This window comes from Electrophorus electricus, chromosome 21 (assembly GCF_013358815.1).
Source record: "Electrophorus electricus isolate fEleEle1 chromosome 21, fEleEle1.pri, whole genome shotgun sequence".
Lineage (NCBI taxonomy): Eukaryota > Metazoa > Chordata > Actinopteri > Gymnotiformes > Gymnotidae > Electrophorus > Electrophorus electricus.
Genome location: NC_049555.1, coordinates 7607647 through 7633264, shown reverse-complemented (window position 1 = coordinate 7633264; position 25618 = coordinate 7607647). Strand labels below are relative to the sequence as shown.

At 44.1% G+C, this 25618-nt stretch overlaps 2 protein-coding genes across 4 annotated transcripts in view; one reads left to right on the top strand and one right to left on the bottom strand.

Annotated features, from left to right (window-relative positions):
• Window positions 1–20625, top strand: part of apba2b (amyloid beta (A4) precursor protein-binding, family A, member 2b) — a 66466-nt gene extending 45841 nt beyond the window's left edge. For 2 of the 3 annotated variants that reach the window (XM_027007378.2, XM_027007379.2), the window contains 11 exons: window positions 757–837; window positions 2384–2423; window positions 3459–3604; window positions 8414–8449; window positions 9701–9787; window positions 12854–13039; window positions 14561–14740; window positions 15627–15839; window positions 16147–16266; window positions 17239–17379; window positions 18405–20625. In XM_027007378.2, the coding sequence (XP_026863179.2) occupies window positions 757–837; window positions 2384–2423; window positions 3459–3604; window positions 8414–8449; window positions 9701–9787; window positions 12854–13039; window positions 14561–14740; window positions 15627–15839; window positions 16147–16266; window positions 17239–17379; window positions 18405–18476 (1302 nt within the window). In that variant the 3' untranslated portion in view covers window positions 18477–20625. The remainder of the gene's footprint in view (window positions 1–756; window positions 838–2383; window positions 2424–3458; window positions 3605–8413; window positions 8450–9700; window positions 9788–12853; window positions 13040–14560; window positions 14741–15626; window positions 15840–16146; window positions 16267–17238; window positions 17380–18404) is intronic. The other variant, XM_027007380.2, reaches the window with a different exon arrangement.
• A 542-nt stretch (window positions 20626–21167) lies between these two features.
• On the bottom strand, window positions 21168–25368 carry sord (sorbitol dehydrogenase). The gene is made up of 9 exons (XM_027007381.2): window positions 24957–25368; window positions 24715–24748; window positions 24372–24536; window positions 24103–24262; window positions 23841–23959; window positions 23448–23513; window positions 22888–23066; window positions 22186–22307; window positions 21168–21651 (listed from the first exon to the last, which is right to left on the bottom strand). Exons 1-9 carry the CDS (start codon window positions 25008–25010, stop codon window positions 21486–21488), a joined length of 1065 nt encoding a protein of 354 aa, XP_026863182.1. The 5' UTR covers window positions 25011–25368; the 3' UTR covers window positions 21168–21485.
• Window positions 25369–25618: the final 250 nt, after the last annotated feature.

Here is a 25618-nt window from a genome sequence, read left to right as displayed (position 1 = left end):
CCATAGAGTGAGCCGAGTCTTAATCTGTCTTAATCTGTCTAGACCAGAGGTGTTTGCTCTGCTCAGACACACCTACTAATCTTGGCAGTTTATTGATGAGTTGACATATGCAATCACCAAACCACACTGGTCCCTGGCCTTCTGGAAACAGGGTTTGACACAGTGCTACATTAACTAATATTAGTTAAGCACATCAGATTCAGCTCATCAATCCATTGCCAGGTTTAGTAGGTGTGGCTGAGCAGAGCAATCACTAAACTTTGCAGGACTCTGGCCCTCCAGGACCAGATTTGAACACCCCTGGTCTAGACAGATTAAGAGTTGTATTAGCAACATCGTTTCATGCCTTAGAGCAAAAGCACATTACAAATGAATTTGTTCAAGTAAGGGCAAATGCATCAGACAATGGCACGCTAATTAGGTATTTTGACTATCGAGCGGAGGGATAGAGTTTGCTTGTTACCGCTTCGAAAATCAATTGAATGGCTTGGTTTTTTTTTTACTGCGAATGTATCTGTGTGGTAAAGGCACTGCACCTGACTAGAAGGGCTCAGTTGTTTTTCACTTTGTCTTTTACTTCTCTGCTCTCTGTCTGTTTGACAGGTTTAGTTTTGCTTTTCTGATGTCCTGGGGGCTCGAGGCCCCAGAGAAATCCTACTGAATCTCATCTGCTGTGTGGATGGGGTATTTCTTATTCTTTTGCCTGTCTCATTTCTCGCTCTCTCTCTCTTTCTGTCTCTCTTTGTCTTTGTTAAGGTGTCTAACAGTGCAGAGCATCCCAGAAAACAGCAGCGTTCTGATCTCAACGGCCCTCTGGAGAACAACAACCTGCCGGAGGTGGGGATCCATTAACCTTTGACCTATGGACCCCCACCCCCCACCCCCCACCGCTTGCCATTTTACTTCATCCATAATACATTTCATCAATGAGAAGGCAGGGGAAAATGCATCCGTCAATCAAATTGCTTCACTGCCTTGCTGCTTGTGACATGAGACATTTTTTCCAATGTTAGTGTCTCCCCGTGTCTATGTGCTGTTCGAGCATAACAGGCCTGTCCTCTGTCCGCTCTGCCCTCCTACTACTGATGTAGGAAATGGGTAGGCTTCACCTTTACCTGCACAGGCAGTGAAAATGACAATGCTGTATTTACATTGGGAATGGAGCACTCCGCCTTGACCTGTCTGTTTCAGTGTCTCTCCACAGAGACAACTTAAATACACACACGCACACACACACACACACACACACACACACACACACACACACACACACACACACACACACACACACACACAGACAACCTGGCTGTTCCTCTTATTGCCTGTGTGAAGCCCTGGGGATTGTCTGAGGGCTGAGGTGGTTGATGGTAGATGGTTGAAACAAATATAATTTGAAGCTTACTTCATTCAATGTGATGTTTTCATGTTGGGTAATGCAGAACTGGATGGAGTGAGTGTTGTTAAAATACCACCAACTTTCTCAGTAATTGGGTTGGAAAAAATCAGTGTTTAAATTGTATTCAGATGTATGTAAATAGAGTCCACAACTTTGGGCTCCTAACAGAGACGAACAATAGGTCCATTATAGCATGGGATGTTTTCTACATTTTGAGAGGCGTTGTTCTTCCTCTGGCTCTTTCCAGCAAAAGCTCCACTTGTGTTTCTTGATTCGTGCTGCATTCGCCAAGGCAGCTGAGAGCTGTTTTCCTCAACCTAATAATTAATTAATCCTGAAAACAGAAGCTGTATATTTCAGGGTCCCTTATTTTACAGAGCACTCTCTTTTATGTAGCTTGGGGTGCCCCAGATTGTGACCAAAATAACCCAAATCCCAGTTGTTTGGTCACAGTGTAGTGCCGTATGACAGGGAGTTTTTAGGTTGCTGTGTAGTAAATTGACAAGCACGGTCAAAGACGGATTGTGTTCGTCTTTTCCGAAAGGAGCGCTCGCTGCTTCCTCCCTCTACCCACCGGCCCTCGTTTAATGAGACTGTTTGATGCAGTTCTGGAACACTCTTCTTAGAAATGTATGAGAACACACAGTCTTTTAATGTTGCCGTACATTTGGGTGGCTGCATTTTAAAGTGATGTCAGGTACTTGGCCTCTTGATGCTTGACTGTATGGGAGACTTCAATGCCACCCTGCCTGTATCACCACTAGTTCACCGCTGGAGCTCAGGGGGCTTTTGGCCTATTTCCGTGCTGTTTTATATGCTTGCAAAGGCCTTTTTGTTTGTTAGATTGATTGATTTTTTTGGTCTTGTTTTTGTACAGAACTGTCTGGCCGAAGTTTTTTTGTTCTTTCTTTTCTGGTGATTTAGACCATCTTACTGTGCGCTTTTCTCTTCTGTACTGAATTAAGCATCTTGTTTCTTCTTTTCCAGCCGTCGAAGAAGGCCGCATCCTTCCCCAGCTTTGTGGATGGTATGTGAGCACTTTGACTTCCCCTTTTATCTGCCTCCGATCGTCTGCTCATATTTTCAGATGGAAGTATAAAAAAATGTATCAAGCCACATCACCACATCAGAACTGGTATTCAGAGTAAAACAGCAGCACGAAGTGAATAGACATAATTTTCATTTGCTTTGACGTTCTCAAATGAAGGCATACTTTGCGAGTTTGTGATATGTGGGATGTGTGCAAATGATCCTTTAACAGACGAGGGGATCTGCTCTGATGGCACAAGGGAACCTGGGGTAAAACCCGCTCTGTGCTAGAGAACGGTGTACCCCAATCTGGAATGAGGAGTAGCTTGTGTTCATTATATTTGCATTTTCATCTCCATATGGTTCTTTGTTTAAGCCACAGCCAGTGGAGTAAGAAAAACTGAAATATAAAACGCAGAACCAAACTGGGTTCAATCTTTGGGACCTGACGTCGTAGAGTTGTCATGGGTGCGCATGGTGAAGTCCACATCCATATCATGTGGATTGTTCCCAGTGTGCGTATGACCCACCTGTCATCGTGGATTCTTCCCAGCCCCTGCCCGTGTAAAGCTGTGTGTGAATCACACATGCATGGATACACATGCAAATGTGTCCTGGATCCACACTGGTAACTGGGTTGACAGTCTGTGTCGGAGTGCGCGGTACATTGTGGTGTGTTTGGAGCGGTCTGAGTGAAGGAAGGCAGATTTCTGTGCCATTGAATTGTTTATGTTTGCTTCTGCATGGATAGTTCAGTGAAACCTGAAGATCAAAGACCAACAAGGAGGACTTCCGTTGAGAATTTAAAGTCACTGTAAAAATAAAACAAAATCCACACATCCGATTTTCTCAAAGTTGCTAAAGGCTGGAAAAGGATGCTTTTTCCACATCTCAGAGCAGCATGTGTCACAAAATTTAGACTACATCATGGGGCTTTATTCTCACACTAGAAGATCTTCCGGTTGTTATGGAGATGAGGAGGTAAAGGCTGTTTCTAGTGTGTGATCTGCTGTGTATTCTCCCTCTCTCACAGTGCCTGGGCCCTGTGAGCCCGAGGACCTCATCGATGGGATCATCTTCGCTGCGAACTACCTGGGCTCCACCCAACTGCTTTCAGAGAGGAATCCCTCCAAAAACATCCGGATGATGCAGGCACAGGAAGCCGTAAGCCGAGTCAAGGTGCGTGACGTTCTGGAGTACTGGAGGTGGGCGTGGGCGGGGGGAATTCCCATCACTGGCTCCTGTCAGAGCACTGTCGAGCGGGGAGAGGTGCAGTGCCAGTCAAAGGTTTGGACACACCTCAGAGAATCATTGATTTCATGGTCTTAAAGGCATTTTAATCTAAGGGTTTATGCTTAATTTTGTTTCTATGATATGTACTTTCTAATATACATAGAGAAAATTTGATAGCCTTTATATGAATTGGATTCCAGAACAAATACAATATAAGTACAGTATAAATATAAAATGTAAAGAAATATAAAAAATGAAAATGTATTTTAAATGCCCCCTCAGCAAATGGGTTCCATTCAGAACTTCAGTCCCTCACTCTACAAGCACTCAGAATATGTGAGACATTCTTCAACACTGAAGATGGTCACAGCTGACTGCATCCTGAAGCTGTTTCAGAGAACACCAAGAGTGTGGAACGCAGTCATCAGCTGCTTTGAGGAATCTAAAATCTAAGACAGTCAACATGTGTTTAACACTGTATAAACACGTATTGTTATAAACACATATTTAATTGTTTTTGGTTCATTCGCTGTTTGTTTTTTTTAATGTAGAAAAAAAAGATACAAAGTAGTGAAAAGAAACAAAGAGCAGGTTTGGCCAAAAATGTTTAACTGGTGCTGCGTGTTCAATAGAGTGATACTGCAGAGGCTTCCAGAACAGCCTGGTAGAGACTCCAGTTAATGCCCAGAAGATATACATGGTACTTCTGCTTATTTTGCGAATGGTTTCTTGGTTAAAAATAACAATGCTGAGGTCTTAGGCTGCATGAAATGCATAGGGACATACTGCATTGGTGGCTAGAAGAGTCTCCAGTCCTCCTCAGACAGGCTCAGAGGGGGCATGGCTTACCCTGGTCCCCTTCCAGAGTCTTCTTTGGCACTGTAGGAAGGAGCCAAAAGTTGGGATGCTGATTTTAAGATAGGAAAGCTCTCCATGATCCCCAGAGGCTGGAACTGTGTGTTTTATTTCTCCATGGATGTACGTTTGTTGTGGTGGTTGGGTTCTAGTTTTATTCTGAGATGAAATGAGATTGTTTGCACTCCGGGAGATGTTGTCTACTCAGTGGTTATGGGATTAGCGATGGTAGCGAGTGTAATCTCCTCCACTCTGTGCGGGCTCGGATAAAAGCTTTTTAGCTGCTACTGCAAGGGTATTTGTGAATGCTATATGATGCCATGCCATGGAATCAAAGTGACTAGATTATTAGCAGGTATCTTCTTCAAAGCTTTTTAACTTTGAAAAATGTGACCGGTGCTTTTTTGAGCTGTACACTTCTGTACCACAATTTTTAGACCTCATATCAGTTTTTGCTTGACTGTACATATATGTGTTGAATGGTGTTTTCTCTTAGTTGAAGAAATCTCTTAATTTGACGTCCTTTTAACTAATAGGGGGAGGGCAGATTGGCCAGCCTTCTCTGCAGGGACCCCGTGCTGCTTTGCCATTGCAGTGGAGGGCTCAGGCCTGGAATACCCATGTGTTGGGATGCTTTTTGACAGATGGCCCTGAAAATGATTCCACATGGCCTCGTAATGTGGAAGCACACGCACACGTCAAAACTCCTGTCCCATCTGGGTTTCCTCACACACACACACACACACACACACACACACACACACACAAAAGCGTGCCAGTCTCTCCTGTTCCACTGCGAACGACGTGCTCCGTTCATCCCATAATGAAATATGGGGTCCCACAAGGGGTCCCACGTCTCGCTCAGCTTTGGACTGGTTGGCGCTTACCAGATTCCGGTCAAGACAGAAAGCAGCTGATCGGATTTGAGGTGTTCTGGGGTGAGCCAATTTAAAACACTGGAAAGGGAAGGGCATCAGTGGGATGAAGAGGGAGCAGACGTGAGGTGCACATGGTAGGCGACTCCAGGAAAAGGCTCTTCCGCTGCCTCTCCTCTTCTGCAAAGGCTGGAAAACACTGTACGTTCTAGTGTGGAAAACACGGCATATTCTACTGTGTCTTGAACGTAGGGCTGATAAGGAAGTGGGTCATTGAAATGCAAGAGAGAGTCGCACAGCAGGTAGCTTCGTTGTAATATTTATCAGTTGTGCAGGAGAGCACAGAACGTGTCTCTAACCTGATTACTGTCAGAAAGGAGCCCAGAGAGTCGACCACAGTGCACAGATCTGGCCCCACGTCCTGCTGTAATCTGCTGTGTCTTCTCCCATCCATTTCTGTTGCTGTGGTACTGTGATGGTACCTAACTAGGCTCAAATTTTAACACGCACCAGTTGGGTTGTGTCAAGAGAGCACACACACACACACACACACAAACACACACGCACATGCACATACATACACAGACATGGGGAGACTGAGATTGTGTATCCGCACAGCATAAATAGTTCTGTAGGCTTGTTCGAAATAAACCACATACAGCCACACCAAACCTTATAAAAAGGACACACAAAATGTAGCAGACTCTTACTAACGCCATAACTATAGGGCACACTTCTATGAAGAGGAACCTCTTCTGCTGGACTTGAATTGAATTTAAGCCTGGACCTCTCACCACCACCATCAAAAGGCATTCAAAATGAAACCATGGCAACACTTAACTGCCACTCTTTGTCTATGTATCTCTCTCTCTCTCTCTCTCTCTCTCTCTCTCTCTCTCTCTCTCTCTCTCTCTCTGCCCCCTCCCAACCCCCGGTCAGTGTCCTGTCCTCTCTGACTACATTCTTCGCACAGCAGTCTGTCCACACGGCAGTTAAGCCTCCGCTCTCTGCTTCACTGGCACACAAACAGAGGCTAATTACTGATTTCTGTTTTACACCGTCTAGAGAAAGGTGTGGCCTGCTCAAAAAATCTTTACTGTGTGAGGTACATAGTTAATGTTCTATTGAACTGGATCTTTTCATGCAGTATTTATGCATACCTACTCATTGCCCACTTTCTCATCTCTGTCATCCCACTTTCTTAGTGTCTCCCTCCCTCCCTCCCTCTCTCTCTCTCGCTCTTTATAGAGCCCTCCCTCCCTCCCTCCCTCCGTCCCTCCCTCTCTATCTCAGGAGGTTTGCCTGCATGGTGTTGGCATAGACAGATGAAGGCAAAAGCAAGGAAATGTATTGTAAATTGAAAAGAATCTCAGTGGACTTCAGTACTATAGGCTGTTTTGCTGTTTCTTTCGTGCACACACACACACACACACACACACACACACACACACACACACACACATGCGCGCACACACACACACATGCGTGCACTTAAATCAGTATGTCTACAGGTATGGCAGGTATTCCTTACCAATTTTGTTGATTTGCAACACATTCTACGTAATGGGGTACCAATTAGGTCGTCACCTGGACCAAATATTATTTACCAAGCACATGAGAACTGAGAGTGAAATTTTGACCCGTTGTCATTTGGTCATTTTCTGCTCTAAATGAAAGCATTTTTATTTTGAATCTGGGACAAATGTTGTCAGTAGTTTATAGAATAAAACATAGAATATATATATAGGATAAAGCAAAATGTTCAGTTTAGTCAAACACATACCTATAAATAGTAAAACCAGAGAAATTGATCATTAGATACACACAAAACCAGAGAAATTGATAACACACACACAAAACTGGGGAGAGAGTGTAACAGAGAGAGAGAATGCTGAATGGATGCGAGACGTGATGTCTATACTAAGTGTGTGTCCTCAGGCAGAATCAGGCTAACCTAAGCTACTGTATAAATAACGGCTGCAAAGCAAGTAAGAGTGTGTGTGTGTGTGTGTGTGTGTGTGTGTGTCTAAGGCACAGAGAAGACTGCTGGCTGTATGTGTGTGTGTGTGTGTGTGTGTGTGTGTGTGTGAGTGAGTCTAAGGCACAGACAAGACTGCTGACTGTGTGTGTGTGTGTGTGAGTCTGTGTGTGTGAGTCTAAGGCACAGACAAGACTGCTGGCTGTCTGTGTGTGTGTGTGTGTGTGTGTGTGTGTGTGTGTGTGTGTGTGTGTGTGTGTGTGTGTGTGTGTGTGTGTGTGTGTGCGGGTTCTATCCTCCAGCTCTCATCATTGACACATCGGGCATTACTTTAGGTTCCAGGTTGGGTTCTCAAGCAGAAATGCCCCCATTGTGAATGTTGAGGAGGCTTTTGACTCTGTGTTTGGTCTTTGAAAGTTCTCCACCAACCTCCTATTCCTGTAGGGAGAAGAGGGCTGGTGAGCAAAAGGAAAATTCCTTCCATCCCAGTTTCACCTGTGTGAAGTAGACAACAAATGCAGCTTGCTATCTTTATCACATACTTCACGTGATCGTCTGTCCTATTTTTAATTCTGAGTTTTAGAGACTGAGTTTAAAGGGCTCATACTTCACACTGGCTTTAAAAGTGGATGAGACGTTTGTGTCAGATGGGTGTTTAGCTTCAGTAATCCTCATGTCGCCCAGTTGATACATGGATGTGTAACACATTCAGCATCTTTTCTCCCTTGTCTTACGATGCTTATCAAACTTGTATTTGCATGCCATATGAAATGCTGTTTGTCTATTTAAGAGCAAAAGAGCAATTATGATGATTCTATTCTAATTGCTGTTTGGTTCTAGTTCAGACAGAACACAGCTGTGCCATCACACCCCGTTGTGGTTCAGTGATGGCACACCTGATGTTTGGTTGTTTATTTGTTTATTTTCCTGTGTGTTGTAATGCTTGTTTATTTTCTTTGACCCCCCCCCCCCCCCGCCGCCACCATGCCACGCCTTTTTGCCGCCCCTGTGTGTGATGACCCCTGTAACCACGACAACGCTGCACAGAGAGTTCAGAAGGCAGCCAAAATCAAGAAAAAGGCGGTGTGTAAAAAAAATAAAAAAATTTCACAAGTAAAAAAGAACGGAGCTTTAAAAAACACCAACCATTGAACATCAAAAACCCCTGTCACCTACGCTTTCCCTCTCCCTGTTTGGTCTTCGTTTGCAATGCTTTCACAAGTCTTGTCTCTCTCAGTTAGAATCTTCCAACATCATCTCCGTCTTTCGCACTTGGCATCTGTGAGAGTGACTGTAGCATATCGGTCCTATAATTGCCTATGTCATCATTGGGCCTCACTTGAGCTATATATGTCATTCAACTTTTCATGAACCGGACCGCAGGCTGAAGCGAGCACTCTGCAGAGAAACACGCCGTATGCGCAGGTCTGGTTCTCAGTCATGATATTGCTGCCACCCAGCCAGAAACTGACTTGTTGCAGAAGTAAATACATGTTTAGAAGTAAATGCCTGTTTAGAGTTAGTCCAGTGAGGGGGTGCGGCAGAGGAGGATGAAGTCAGGTGCGAGTGATTGTGGCTGGGCAGTAGCTGGGAGCTGGGGCTGACTTACTGTGTCATGCTGGTCCCACCCTGCTGAACCTTTCACATGTGCCAGTGCTACATCCCTCTATGAGCTACCTGTCGATCCACATCTCTCTCTCTCTCTCTCTCTCTCTGCCTCTCTCGCCCTTTTCTTCCTATGATGCCTCTTTCAGTCATTTCTCATCTGTTAGCCCTCCTGCTTGGCTGCTGCTCGGCACAGATGGCTGTCTCATTTATTTGTTGATTTATCCCATTATTCCGTTCGTCCTTTGCTTTTGCATAAGCCTTCTCTCAGGTTTCGCTTCGTAGGAGATGACTACTTGAATGTTCTCGGAATGCACAGCATCTTGCAATGAATGTTAGAGGTTATGAGAATATCTAAACACATCTATTCAGATACAGATATACAGAGTCTTTGTTGATAACTATTTTATATCCCATTTTATAAACCACTTTATATTTTATTTAGATTTAGATTATATTTTATATCTATTATCTTTAGATTATTAATAGCATGATTTAGCTCTGGCTAAGCATCTGTCTCAGCCTTTCCCTACGGCCCAGCCTGTGTTAGTTCGTGATTTATGAATAAGCATTTAAAATGCTTTCAATAGAGGGCAAGGAACAGTACTACCTATTATCTACAGGTCCCTTGTGGGCCTTTGTGGTTAGAAGTGGTAAGGGCATGTGATTACTGGGCGCCACTATGGGGCGCACTCTTATTTGTGTGTGTTTCCATATGTTTCTCTGTAGAGTTCAGAGGGGGACGTACAGACTCTGACAGAGGTGGACCTCTTCATCTCCACCCAGAGGATCAAAGTCCTTAACGCAGACTCACAGGTAAGCAAGAGGAGAGGAAATTCCATTGTTTTTTAAAGGATTTGGTTGCAAAAGTCCCTAGTGCCAGTGAGTAATTAAGCCAGAAGACAAATGCACTGATTAAAATGCCAACCGTGTTGGATACCAGCTGTAACAATTAATTAGCACGGCTCAAAAAGCAAATCGACAGAACTAAGCCAGAACTAAGGCAGAGGCATAAGAAAGCCAAATAAGTATTCACTGATGTGCCCCTGTGTTTATGATTATATTATTCAATTAATGTTGTTTTTTTCACTCATATGATGTGAAGGGTTCTACTTGACATGACAGGAGTATGAAATAATCCTAAAAGAATATTATCACAATTCCTTTGTAATCCATTGAGAGATTGGATCTGAGATTTAATCCTGCCGTTTTATGACTGCCGAAGGTTGAGTTTTGCTTTAAACAGTTCAAAGGACACGACTCACATATTGATGTAATCACAGCACAAATCAGGAATACCTCATGTGCAATCTACCTCAAGTAATGGCCTGACTGTTGTCTAAATGAGTGCCTGTATTATACATGTCCTGAGTGATGGGAGATTGGCTTTTTTTGGAAAGACACTGCATGTTTACATGACAAGTAATATCAGGTTATACACAGGATAAGATGTAAAAATTCTGTGTGTATGTATATGTGTTTCTTCCACACAGGAATATATAATGAGATGTATATATGTATATAATACAATAGGAGATTAATGTTATAAGGTAATATATCAGGGTGAACTATAATGCAGTGTTTGTCAGGTTTGTACTCTGATGTTGAAGACCTTAACACCAGGTTATTGGCATGGGGTGTGGTTGCATATTGTACTAGTTCACATTGTTCAGTAGATAATGATAATGAACAGTATGACTGTGTGCATGCATGTGTGTGCGTGCGTGTGTCTTTTTGCTTACCCAGTCCATGTATGACCATGTTGCACATGTGTGGGAGTATATGTGTATGTCCTTGTGTGTATCCAGTCTACACATGAACATGATGCATATGTGTGGGTGGTGTATCTGTATGTGTCTGCATGAGTGTTTTTGTGTGAATGCCTGTGTGTGTGTGTGTGTGTGTGTGTGTGTGTGCATTTAGTCTAATTCAGCAGCAGGGTGTGTGGGCAGGCTGGCACAGTTGTGCGGTGTGTGCTGCATTGCAGTGTGTGTCTCCTCTCCCTGCCTGACATGGCTCTACTTGTCTTACATGTGGGTGCAGCATGTGGATGGAGAGTGCATGTGCAGTGTATGGCCGGAGCATGCAGGTGGAGCGTGCAGGTGGACCGTATGGGTGTAGCACGCAGGTGGAGCGTGCAGGTGGACCGTATGGGTGTAGCACGCAGGTGGAGCGTGCAGGTGGACCGTATGGGTATAGCACGCAGGTGGAGCGTGCAGGTGGACCGTATGGGTGTAGCACGCAGGTGGAGCGTGCAGGTGGACCGTATGGGTGTAGCACGCAGGTGGAGCGTGCAGGTTGACCGTATGGGTGTAGCACGCAGGTGGAGCGTGCAGGTGGCCCTTTTGGGTGTAGCACGCAGGTGGAGCGTGCAGGTGGACCGTATGGGTGTAGCACGCAGGTGGAGCGTGCAGTGACAGCCACTGCAGCCTCTGCCATCTGCCTCACCCTCCATCACCAGGCTGTCAGCAAACACCCTGCATCTTCATATGTAACGTGTGTGTGTGTGTGTGTGTGTGTGTGTGTGTGTGTGTGTGTGTGTGTGTGTGTGTGTGTGTGTGTGTGAAAATTTAGCATGCAGTACTGTGTAATTGCAGTACTCTCCACACCATGGGTTCACCCTTACACAATGCCCTGGCAGTTTATCTATCTGAGACATTTAACAGTAAACTACTAGTAAGGAACAGTGCATCAATACTGGAGGTTCCATGGCTGTGTAGGACTCTCCAGTGCCTCAAAGCTGCTGAGATTTCAACAAAGGCAGAGGCTGGGACAATGGGCCAATCTATATGCAAAAGGTCCGTAAAAATAACGTACAATCATCACATACAAGTTTATATATGTTGGTTATTACAAAATATTATTGTTTACTGCTTATTGTTTATTGTTTGATTATGGCCAATTTCCCATAGAGGTAAATGGCTTAAGGAGATATTTTAGTATGAAACATGGATGCTAGTTCTATACAACATATTTTTTCAGTGTTGTACATGGCATATGATCCTTACCAGGTTTTTGCAGACCTTTTTGCTTATAGGTGATTATGGAGGTATTTCTCCACACCTGGTTTGGCACCCCACTGCACGTGATCAGAATGGAGATATATGGCTCCTCTCTGCCTTCTCTCTCGCTGGCAAAGGTTAAAGGCTGCTTGCACCCCGCAAGCACATACAAATTGGATCGTTAATTGTGCCGACTGAGTAACGGCGTGTCTCCAGGACGCGTGTTAGTTGGGTGTAGGGATGCTGCTCCTACATGCTGTTCTACGACCCACATACACATCGCTAATCAGGCTAACACACACCATGTGGACAGAGGCAGAACAGATGACAGATTATTATTTTACACTGAGTCACGAATTAGATATGAGCTCTTGTCTCATCTAATACTCTGAATTATCCTTATGGGCAGAGGGAGCCCATAGCCCCACCACGTTGTGCACCAAGCACCAAGTTGCCACTGTTGGGGCCCCTGAGCAAGGCCCTTAACCCTCAATTGCTCAAGTTGTACTCCGTTATAATTGTAAGTTGCTTTGGATAAAAGGGTCAGCTAAATGATGTAAATGTAAATGCAATCTCTCATGAACAGTAATGGTAGAGCGGTGTTGGGCCATTTCTAATTGCATTTCTAATTGGAATTTGAAAAAGCCATTATAAATGGCATAAGAAAAGGATTCTTCAGTGTGACAAACAGTTTGTGACGAGTTTGAAGAGAGCAGATTTCTCTGCTGGTTGACAGCCATCTAACAGAGAGCAGACACGAAAGGAGTCTTACACAATCTCGGTAAAATAATGACTCGATAAATTTGATGAGAACAAAACGAGTCTGCTGCATGTGGGGAGGAAAGAGGCCACTGTGATTGCCAGTGCTGTTGTTTGGCAGGAGACGATGATGGACAACGCCCTGCGCACCATCTCGTACATCGCCGACATCGGAAACATCGTGGTGCTAATGGCTCGGAGGCGGATGCCGCGCTCTGCCTCGCAGGACTGCATCGAGACCACCGCCGGGGCACCGCAGGGCAAGAAACAGTACAAGATGATCTGCCATGTGTTTGAGTCAGAGGATGTGAGTATGGGGAGTTGTGGGTGAGAGAGACTGTGTGTGGGAGTGTGTGCGGGTGTGTGTGCGGGTGTGTGTGAAAAACAGTGTGCATGGGAGAGTGTGTGTTTGAGTATGTCTGTGTATGTGACAGAAAGCAAGCATGAGAGAGTTGGGGAAACAGTGTAATGTTTGGTGTGTGCCTCAGTGTATAGATTGCACATATGTTGTTTTTTCCTTTAGCAAGAGTCTCAATATGTATAATTCAGTCCCACATGCCAAATTTCCGTTCCATCTACAGAACCAGTAATCAGAGTCTATGTCTGTAATCATGCTATGATATTCTTTTGGCCCATGGTTACCATGGTTTCCCTTATACACAGAAGCATGTTTGGGCACTAAGGTCCTGTCAGGTCCAGTGTCAGAGGAACCTCTGCTTACTGAAGCATGTGCTCTGGAAGGATGAAATCCTAACCACTCGCTAACCACTCTCCTGCCCTGCACTGCGGCTCTCAGTCACGCAGACTAGCAAATAGCCCTCTCCCACGTAGAGAGGAACAGACAGAGAGAGAAATGATCAGAGTGAGAGTGTGTGTGCATGCTACGATCAGAGTGTGTGTGTGTGTGTGTGTGTGTGTGCTGTTAGATGAGCCCCACACCCACACACTTGAACAGTTATTTTTAGTCCCCTCAGGGCCCTCAGCCTCTCCTAGGGCATTTAGCTGCATGCTTAGAGATCTGTAAGGGCCCAATGGCTGTGGTACTGCACACTGATAGCCAGCCATGCTGTCTGCTCAGGAACTGCCGGGCTTCTTGTGATAATCAAAGGCTTCGAGCACTTTCATTACCTCGCCCTCGACAGCGGTCCGGGGGCTGACTGTGCAAAAGCACCCCTTCTCCCTCACATGAGAGACAGATAGCTTGAGCAAAAGGCAGAGAGCACCCACGATTGTGTGCGGAATCGGAGTGAGGATTGCCTTTCCATCGATTCTCCCTTTTTTAAAAGAAAGCCTTCCAGGCAGAACAGTCAGATTCACCCTGCTTCAAATTGTGTGTACTTCTGTGTTGTTGCATCTTCAGAGGACATGCCCGGGTCTTTATTTAGGCAGTGCACAAGGGGGAACCTTTTTTAAGTGTGGAAGCAAAATCAATAAAACTGGTGCAGGGCCATGCAAGGCCAGAGCAGCGTCGAACTAAACTCATTCGACTCGGATGGGACGTGACACACCGTCATATGCAGAACTACATGTTATATATATCTGATTCACAACTGGCCAGCTCAGGATAAAAAGAGTGGCAGATAACGTCTGTGTCTGAATGTGCGTGAATCTGAGTGTCGAGTAACAGAAAAGGCAGAGGATCCCATAGTGGGAAATAACAGGAAAATAAAAAGCTAAAAATCCAAACTCTGGCAGTGCCATGCAGGAGTTTCAGAGTTACGCACTGTGTCCTGTCTGAAAAGCTGAAAGCATGTCCTGATCTTTGCTCGTTGCGTTCATTTTGGCTCAGCTGGACTTTGTGTCTCGTTGCACTCCCGCGTTGATCCAGGCCCAACTCATCGCCCAGTCTATCGGGCAGGCGTTCAGCGTGGCCTACCAAGAGTTCCTGCGGGCCAATGGCATCAACCCGGAGGACCTGAGCCAGAAGGAGTACAGCGACATCATCAACACACAGGAGATGTACAACGACGACCTCATCCACTTCTCTAACTCGGAGAACTGCAAGGAGGTGAGACAGCTGTGAGCACTTTTGCTACTTCTTGGATGAGCACCGACAAGGCTGATATGCTACACCCCCCCCCCCCCCCCCCCCAGTACAGGGCAGTTACAGTGAAGCTGAGGATGGTGGCATCAGGGAGAAAGCATCTTGCAGGGCCTGCAGAGGTTCCCACAGGCTGCCAGGATTTTGTTGTTTTCAGAGTTTAGCTTGCTACAGCTGTCTTGAGGGCTTGATGCCTATGCATTAAACATGAGGCAGTTAACCCACACACTAAGCTCACTGCACTGGAGGCAGAGCCCTTGAGAATGGAATTCCCACCTGTGTTTAGATGATACTCCATGTTCTGTCCTGGGTCCCCTGTGCCTTTAGGACTGACCTTAGAGGAGTTCTTCAGTGTTCTCTATGTGCAGCGAAGCTCATGGGAGCAATGCACATATGGCCTGAGCCACCTAGGTGCATACAGGTTACTATGGCTACTGTTGCGGACCCTCATTGTTGTTTAGTCCTGTTAAAACTTCTATAGCACCTTCTTCGGTGTTTGGCTAATGTGGTGTGTTGTACTCAATTGCCTTCCTTAATTGCCTCACGTTGTCCCTCTTCACTGCATCCTCTGAGGCAATCAGCACTCCAGTACTCATTTACCTTCCTCCTGCACTCTCGCTTCTCTCTTCATCCTCTCCGAGGCTGAGGCTGCCTCTCCCTCTACTTTTGGTCTCTGTTCAACGAATCTGCCTTCTTCTCATGCAGACCCTCTGTCTGCGTGCTGCTGCCTCTGCTTCTCTCCTTCTCTAAACACTCGGTCGCTCTCTCTTTTATCCCTCCATCTCCTTATCTCTCTTTCTCACACTCTCCCCTCTCCCTTCCTCTCTCTTGGTCCTCTCTCGTTCCGAAACAGCTGCATCTGGAGAAGCAGAAGGGCGAGATCCTCGGCGTCGTAATAGTGGAGTCTGGCTGGGGCTCCATCCTGCCCACCGTGATCCTGGCAAACATGATGAATGGAGGGCCGGCCGCGCGCTCAGGAAAGCTGAGCATCGGAGACCAGATCATGTCCATCAACAACACCAGTCTGGTGGGGCTACCCCTCGCCACCTGTCAGGGAATCATCAAGGTGTGCACAAGGTCATCACTCAAGGCGAACTTGAACCAACAAACAGTATTTTGCAATCATTTGGCTGAATTCTCTTTTTTCTCTGTAATGATTTCTGTAAATACATAAGTAGTTTATGGTCAACTTTTGTGTGGATTAATGGACACATGAAAAGATCAGTATAAAGGTGAACAAAGATGATGTGTTACTGGGATGTACGCAGCGTGCGTCTGGAGGAAAACAATCATAATCCTGATGTGAGTGTGTAAGGAGTGGTGTGGAGGCATAGCGTATGATCCATGCTCTCATTGATCCTGGGCTGCCTCAGGGCCTGAAGAACCAGGTGCATGTGAAGCTGAACATCGTGAGCTGTCCGCCTGTGACCACAGTCCTTATCAAGAGGCCTGATCTCAAGTACCAGCTGGGCTTCAGCGTGCAGAACGGCATTGTGAGTAGCAAGAGAGCAAACCTTGTACGCTTCCTTGTTGTTCCTAAATATTAATCAAATTCTAGAATCATACCTAGCATTCTAGAATCACATGCAAAAAAAAAAAAAAAACCCTCTGGGGGCTCAAACGGTGTGTTTTTAAAAGGGAAAAGCCCAAAGCACACAGGCACTGCCTTATTGCCCCTTTGAGTTCATACTGGCTGTTCTGAAGGCTGGGTCTGGTTGCACGACTTTTTGTTGCCATGCAGTAGTTGCATCATAACTGTCAATCATCTGTTGTTTTTTTTAGCAAGCTAATATTAGGTAACATTACTTGCTTGATAACAGTAACCTATAGAATGTATCAAAAAAGATAAAAGACTAATCTGACATTTCATATGCAGCACTCATAAACTCCAAGCCTTCTAGGGTTTTTTAAAAATCAAATTTAGAATAATCTGCCCTGCAACAAGAAGTCTGTTTATGACTATTTATGACTGTTATTTGTCTGCTGCTCAGGAAAAAAATGAACAAAGAACCTCCAAACAAACAACAACAACAAAAAAGCCCTGTAGCCTACTGGGTTGTTTCCAGTTGAACTTTTTCCAATTTGGGCATCCTGGAACATGGTCATATATACCCAGGGCACATAAATGTGAGGCGTGAGCAAAATGAGTAGAGCAACAAAAAAAAAGGCACCCATTTGAAAGTAACTAGAAAAGGGCACCTCAGGGGGCAAAACAATCATGCAGTGTAAACCCTGCTTAAGGATCCCTGCTTAATACATCATTTAATGTTTTTCCTATATCATTTCACAAATAGATCTGCTGTAGATTCTGTCACTTGACTGAATCCTTGAAGTAGTGCTGATTCAAAGTTATGTTCAGAAAAGAAGTCACAGTACAGCCCAGGCGGCTAAATGCACACAGCCCTGCACATGCAGGTCAAAGGCCACTGTGCTGAGGTTATCCTGGGTGTCATCTGTCCACGCAGATCTGCAGTCTGATGCGGGGTGGGATAGCCGAGCGGGGTGGTGTGCGAGTCGGCCATCGAATCATCGAGATCAACAGTCAAAGTGTGGTAGCCACAGCCCATGAGAAGATCGTACAAGCTCTGTCCAACTCCGTGGGAGAGGTAAGGCCTCGGAACCAGTTCATACTGGGAATACTAGTCTTCATTCAGAGCTATGTTGTTCCTAAAATCCTCTATATGCTGGCATAATAATTTCTATTTCATCCAAGAATAAAAATTCAGACTTGAGAATTAGTTGAAGAGAATAGCTGGTCCCATTCTTCACTGCAGGTCAACGTTGACAAGCTTTATTGAGGCATCCTCCAGAGAATGTCTATCACACTAAGAACCCAAAATAGTTTTCAGGAGTGATTGTGTAATTGCCCCACCTTCTTTTACATACTAGTGTTTAAAATCCAAATACATTATATCCAAACCATACATTATTCAATATATGCAAATTGATATCCAATACATATACCAGTTGAAGCTTGGTACTATTACAGTCCAAGAGAATATTTCTCTTTTTTTAAAAAAAAATGGTGTCAGCTTACATAAGGTTGTTTTTCTGTACCATCCTGTACCTGATGGAGAGATGATGTGCCTTACACAGAGGTCTGCATAAGCTTACCCAGAATCCTTTGCAAAGGCCTGCAGAGGCCTCTGCTACTATGTACACAGATCATTTTATAAGGATACAGAATCGCTATGATCCTTTGTTTTATGTTACTAATATTTCTAATTCAATGTTTAAACCTCTTTCCTGTAAGTACTTGTTTTATTAGCTCAGCTGCTACTTTAATTTCCCACTACTCAAAATAATTCCCCACTTAATTTGCATCTTGATCACTGGCTTCAGATGACCTGTGTAAATACTGCTGAACAGGTTGTTGGACTACATCAGATCTTAAAGCATTATGCTGGTTTTAATTTACAGTAATGGATATTCCTCAGCAGTCTAACAATGGCATGTTGTAATACTTTAAAATCAAATATATAATGCTATACACAGAAAAGTGTACATTAATTACAAAGAATAACTCAGAACTCCAGATGACTAAAATAACCACTGCATATTCTAGCTCAATCTCAGAAATCTCGTAATTATGGCTGCAAAAATAAACACTGTCCATTTCTCGTGTAAACAGATCCATATGAAGACAATGCCGGCGGCCATGTTTAGACTCCTGACTGGACAGGAGACTCCTATGTACATATGACTGAACGTGTCCCGGGTGGGGTAAGCAACTGGTCCACGCCCACTCTTGGGAGACGCAGCTCCATCTAAGGATCTTTGTTTCGTCATCCTCCAGATTCTCCGTCGTGGGTTTGTCTTTTGGTTTTTTTGCCTCCACAGAAAGTAACTCATCACACTCTTGTTTTCTCCTGACACGTTCTTTAACGGTCAGCCATTTGCTGATGATTCTGTGGGTTTTGTTTGTGCTGTGTGTACATGCAGTGGGAGTTCTGTCAGATGATGACTAATTGGAGCCAATGCTTCATGTTTTTTTTTCTTTCCTGTATGCAAATAAAAAGGGGAGCCACTGTATATTTATTTCGGCTTCCCTTCTTGTTTCTTCGTAATGAATGCTAATGTCTTGCTCCTGTTTGGACTGTGCTGGAGAGTTTGTGATGTACATAGCTACTCATTCTGACACATGACAGGAATGGAAAAGCCAGGGTGAGAAGGCCACCCATGTAATGTCCAAAAATAGCAAAACTGGAGGCTGTATCAGAACTGTATTGAGGGGAAAAGTTGTTCCAGAAAAAAAGATACTGAGGTACGCAGCTTTTTATTTTTATTTTTTAAAACTACAACTCTCATAACAGAAAATAACACGGCTCTCTGTCCTAACTGTAGATGCCGTCGTGACTGCTTGCAGCTACTTAGTTCGATCTCAGTAGACTCTGCCAGGCTAGTTTTGTAAGCTACAACCAAAATCTAACAAACATACCCATTTTTATCATTAAAAAATGTATCCTTTTAACATTATCTATCTGCTGCCAGTAATACTGGATGTTCTCCTCGGAGAATATGCACCTGAATTCCCAGCAAACTGCTGTTTGACCCCAAACCACTGCTATACAACCATATTACACTACAAAAGAGTTGAGTTTTACAACATGAGATGCTACATCTTGTTTTACGGAATTAAAACCTCCTTCTTTTTTGGAATGGGAACAACTTTCAATTCCCTATTATCTTACAGTGAATGTTGGTTTACTTCACTGAACACATCGAGGGCTATATTTTACCATCTGTAAATATGCTTATCACTTCAAATAGAGTAGCAGCAGTGGGGAAGGCTTTTCGGTGTTCTTTCTGAGGTGAATGTCTCATGCTGCCCAGTCATCAGTTTAACAGAAAGAGACTCAAGCCCTGTAAAGAAGCACGACCTTGAGCCGAACTAGCTGAGAATGGACCTCCTCCGCCCACTCCCTACCAGGTCTGTGCTACAGCTGCAGAAACCTCAACACGTGAGTAATAAGTGACATCGTTAGATATAGTGATTGCTACTGTTACCTAACCTCAATGCAATATATGGCACATTACAACAAAAATAATAACTTTTATACATCTTCACCAGAATGTAATGGTCTTAAGTCAGCATATCCTCGACTTTGAAAGAAAGAAGAAAGAAGTTTTAGAACCAGTGTACATACGAAGTAACAACTAATTGAAAGTAACATTTTTGTATTCTTATTCATCATCAAATTAAAGATCGAGTTTTCTTTATTTGGTGGGCATTAAATCAAGCAAATCATTTTAAGACTGCGGTTTTGTAACATGGGAGCGTGCAAATCTTTTGTAATCAGCCATAACTACAAGACAATTAATGGGTTTGTCCTACCCCATCAATAATCAAATAAATAAACAAAAAATGTAACTTGCTATAAATTTCTTTTATTTCAAAGGCATTCGAGTTGTATGAGATTCGAGAGGATATTTTTTAACGTGTGTTATGTCCATTTTTGTGTGTGCTCAACGGGAAACCCTTTCGAGTTGATTGTGAATGTAAATGTGATGTCAGTAGTGTGTTCATTGCCTTGCGCAGTATTAGAATGTGTGTACATAAATGCAAACCTTGTTTAGTATTGTGCCCATGTAGGAAACCACTGACTCTGTTGACACCCCTTCTTCCCCCTCCCCCATGTCGGGCCTCGGCTCTGAGATAATAAATTCACACTGTGACCAGAAGCCTTACCCCAGAGTAAGAAACGCTTTTGAAAATCTAATAAAGGTTAAACGAGAAAAGCCAACCAATCACAGAGATAATTACCTGTTTGCATGCAGTCTAAATGTCATTATACCAAAAAAAAAGGCAAAAGAAATCAAAAAATAAACAAAAAATAAAGTGTAACAACCTCCTTCTGGCCTCTATTTGTGGTTTTGATTTACAGCCATTGGCCCAGCTGCAGGCTGTTTGATGGGGTCTGTTATTCAAATGACCTGGACGCTTGGATCCACACCAGCACAAACCCCTTCCAGTACTGGCAGTGATCCAAATAGCTCCCTGCTCTCCAACCCTCTATAATGAATGCCTCACATGAAATAAAATATAGTTATTCAGTCTGCAGGATAGGTTTCTGGAATTATGATGGGCAACTCGAGGAAGAAAATTTGATTGTAGCATTTTAACTGATTGATAGTGTTTGATAAATGTTTATAACAAAATGTTGAGGCCCATCACCCCCTGGTGGTCAAAATAAGACATTGCAGCTTGTGAAATGCTGCTCATTGAGTATTTCGTTGGGTCTCCAAGTTACAGAGAAAGTGGACAAGACAAAAGCGCACACTCCTATGAGTCTTCATTTCGAGGGGTGAGCAGAGCAAGTATGAGGATCTGTGTTTAACCATCTCTTGTAAAGATTAACCCATGACAAATGTTTGAGTCTAACCTGAAGCAGCCTCACACAAAAAAGCAAATCAAGTTTATTTGTAAAGCACATTTCAAACACAGAGGTAATTCAAAGAGGAATATAAAAATCTAAAGCTTATTAATAATAAAACTCTCCTTTAATACTGGCCAAGTGCCAGGTGGAAAATTACAAAATCAAAAATATTAATCAATTTCATAGCTAAAACAGGACAATTGAAGTAATAAACATTTCTAGAAAAGATCATTCCTAGGAAGGACAGTGGAAGCGACAGAGGGTGTAGCTAGATAAAATGGCTCTGCAGCCATGATTAGTCATCACTGAAAGGGTGCTTGGCTCCTCCCCTTCCCTCAGGGCTTCTGGTCATTCTTGTCGCATTTCAGCATGACTTTGATTCCGAGCCCCTGCCGTGCGGTGTCAAACGCCTCCACGGCCTGCTCCAACATGAAGCGATGCGTGACCAGTGGCTTCACATTTATGTGTTTAGAGGCCAGCATGGCGATAGCTGTGGGCCACCTGGCCAATGAAGAGACAAACAACAACACTATGGCATCAGGTATATGCAACTTGTCAGTGTATCTGCCAGGTGTGACTATGTGGAATTTCCTTTTTTAGAAAGAATCTGCAATACAAGCCGTTTGGCTTTGCTACTCGGTGTGGGGTGAAATGTCTGACTCCACCCGAATAAAACACTCCTAGTCTGGGAGTCATTGTTTCAATTCACTGCCCAACTCTCCATCATCTCCGCCACTGCCACACAGTGCCCCTTTACAGCAGCCCATTAGAGGAGATCAGTTTAGAAAATTAATGATCCGAAAACTACTGATTCTTCACAGGGTGTACAACACATTACAGAAGTTGAATTCAGATGTTAGTACTGATGTCTTTCAAAGAGCACAGGCAATGTTGTTGAATTGTGGAAAAGCAAAAGCGTAAAATATGTCTCTTTTTGCACTTTGACCAAAAGCTATTGTGAATAAGCAGGCCAGGAATCATCTCCGATTGGCTGCCAGCACCATCAACACGTATGTAGCGTGCCATGTGACTTACGTGTTGCAGTATCGGAACACGCCCCTGATGTCCACTTCTCTGATGGCCGCGTTGAGGAGCGGTGCTCTGGTCATTTCCTCTCCCAGCCCTACCAGCACCACCACACCCCCGGAGCGTGTGGCCTGTACACAGTGCGCACATCCTCAGCGTGTGGCGCAACGGAGGTAGTTTCCAGTCCAGGCAGCATGCAGTGCAGATGTTTAGCGTGTAACGTGACGGAGGTAGTGTCCAGTGCAGGCAGCATGCAGTACGCACACCTTTAGCGTGTAGTGTGATGGACATAGTGTGCACATACATATACCCGGCAGTATGTCTCTGCCAGCACTAGTTAACAGCTCAGCCAAGGATCCTTGATTTGCAGGGAAGCCTCTTGCTGTCCTCGACATCCACAGCACTGTGCAAAGTTTACTGTAGTGGTCACCAGCCTTGTTCAGGAGACTGGCCTGTAGAGTTTAGTTCCTGCTTGCATCACCTCATCCAGCCAATCAGGGTTTTGAGCAGGGACGGATTAGCAGGATTATGGCTGTTCGATGAATGTTGCATTTAAACTGCAGGAAGTTAGAACTGAGGAGCAGAGCTGGTGACCACTAGTCAAGAGGTTTGTTTGCTGTAAAACTTGGGATCTCGACTCCAGTCCTGAGGACCCAGGTGCTCAGCTGAATTTCTAATTTGCACCATCACAAAAATTTATGCAGTACTTACATAGATCGCCGTTTGAATGCTGCTCTCTACACCGGTACACTCTATGCTGATCTGAGGCTGACCCCCCAGCATGCCCTCCACACGCCGGGCCATTTCCTGTGGTACATCCTCTCTCTTCACAGGGAGAAGGAAGTCAGCTCCTAACTCTTTTGCCTTGGCCAGCCTCTCAGCAGACAGGTCTTCGGGTACAAGAAAAATCCATCTTTAGTATACATGTCCGCAACGTTTTAGGTTCTAGAAAATTTATATTTTTATTTGTAATGATTCAAAGTAGGATAGGACAGTATTTATATTTTAATACACAGGTATGATCCTGAATAATAAACTATTATTGCAGGAGGGGTTTTGGGGTGAATTATAGGGTTCCACACTATTTTACCCCTGTCTGAAGTCTGTTCCTTAACATTAATTATAAATCCTAAATTTATGAAAAATGAGTTAGTCCTGATAAACTTTTTTTGCAGTATGGAACCCATGACTGACAGATATGTCTGATATATTTGCTTTAGTCAGAAACAAATATAAGATGTGAGCAGGACTCATGTGCAAGTGTGACTTACCACTTATTACAACCTGAGATGCACCCATTGCTTTAGCTACCAGTAGAGAGACCAGTCCAATCGGTCCTGTCAGTGGACACAACGGAATAGTAAGGATTTGATCTGTTATCAGACAAAGTACTTTTGCTCTGACATTAAATAAAAGGTTTTATTCTAAAAAAACAAACAAACTTATAAATGAATTAAAAAATATATAAATGTATAAAACAGAATAAGACAGGAGAGAATAGAAAATAAAGGAAGTACTAGTACTACACTACTACACATTGTGCAGTACTTATAATAAAGGGTTTAAACACCTATAACTAAACAGCATAAATAAATAAAACCGTTACTCCACAGAGCGTATGGTTAATGCGTCACAGAAAATCCACGCAGCAACCAACCACTAACCTGCTCCACAGATGAGCACAGAGCTGCCCAGGGTGACCCCAGCTCTCCTGCACGCGTGGATGCCCACTGACAGAGGCTCAATCAGAGCCCCTTCCTCAAATGTCAAGGTGTCAGGCAGTCTGCTCACAGAAATCACGATGACTGAGCATGAGCAACGGCGAGATAGATTTCATGGCTTATCTTGCAACTTGGTGGGTATGTTTTTGCCTGCTGCTAGTTAATACACAACGTTAAATGTGTAACGCTGCGCTGGAAAACTGACTTGTAACAGAAATTGGCGTTGTGTTTGTAGTATCTAGAAAGGTTGCCATCGTCAGGTGGCGTTGCGCAGAACAACACTGTGGGTGACAGGTTGTAATGACCAGATTTGAAGAACTCATCCATTTCGCGAGGAACCCCTGGTTCAATAGCCACCCTGTCCCCTGTGGACAATTAATCGAATGAGGATAATTGTGAATTAATTAAGTTAATTGTGACCCGGCAATAACCGTGTCATATTAAACTGCCGTAACCCAGCCCGAGAGCACTAGCCTGGTTTGAGGTGCGTCACTGAAGAGCCCACTTGGACCACGCGCCCAGCGGCCTCGTGACCTAGTACCATCGGCTTCTGAAGAACAAAGTCTCCGATTCGGCCGTGCTGCCAGTAGTGCACATCCGATCCGCAGATCCCGACGGAGTGCATTTTAAGCAATACCTCTAATGGCCAAGCAAAAGAAACAAAAGCACAGAAACTTGAATCAGAAGTTTACACAACTAACCTACACAACACGCATAACATCACGCAGCCCAGGGGGCAAAGAGCACAATGTGGGTGGTCGCGACTGCACATGTAACGCTAGTACCGATCGTTTGCATGGTCATGCATGATCCATACCATTTGGCCCAGGTTCCGGAATGGGACGCTGTTCCTGTAACGGCGCGAATGACACCAGTAAATGGACGAATTGAAATGTTCAGTGGTTGCATGGATCGAATGCAACTACAAATTGTTAGCCAAATTCCAAAACACACTCGTGTCCCCGTTTCAAGTAAAGTAAACTGACTGGAATCTTACTAGCTACAATTTTTAAAAGAATTGTGTGCACGATCTGAAGATCACTGAAATGAATAGCATACCAGCCTTAGGTCTCCTTTGGCGTGCAAGACCGCAGAAAGGTTGTCTTTGTCCATGTTCTTTAACTGACTGTTCCAGTGCTCTATATAACGTTACGTTAAAACCATTAAAACTACAGCGTTAAATTGCACTACACAGTATTATCATGTGATTCACAAGCACCACCTAGTTTTCAAGCAAACTCCATTCAAGGTGATCAAAGCTGCGCAGGGTGCAGTAATGGTGGGCTAACACTATGCTCTTTTTGCATAGTTATTTCATACAGCCATGCCTAATTAGGAAAGTAATAAACATGCCCATCTCTGCTCTTTTGGACTGTGTACCTATTGCTTAGACGTAATGCAGATGTTGTTTACGCCATCAAAATTTCATAATGATTAAGTTCTAAAATGTCCTAAACTTACACAAAATATGGGCTACTATGAAGACAACTGTAGGTGTAAGCAGCCAGAAATAGCCTACCCGGAAACTGCACAGACTGTATCCGGGGAAATACCACGCATCTGATAGTAAATACAACTGAAAGTCATAAGGTTCTGGAACTCGTCTAGCTAACTTATTGATTACTGATTCCCCCCCCCCTCCCCAAAGCTGATCACTTTGAAACGGCTGTTTGACAGCCCTATATTTTACCCCGATGAAGTAAGTATACAACTGCTGATGT

Bases quoted from the DNA above. Each gene is read 5' to 3' on its own strand.
- sord (XM_027007381.2), bottom strand. From the start codon at position 25,010: ATGGACAAAGACAACCTTTCTGCGGTCTTGCACGCCAAAGGAGACCTA. The intron at 23,067-23,447 runs GTAAGTCACACT...TTGTACCCGAAG, and splicing joins ATCTCAGGTTGTAATAAGTG to ACCTGTCTGCTGAGAGGCTG. The intron at 22,308-22,887 runs GTAAGTACTGCA...CACTGTGTACAG, and splicing joins GCATTCAAACGGCGATCTAT to GCCACACGCTCCGGGGGTGT.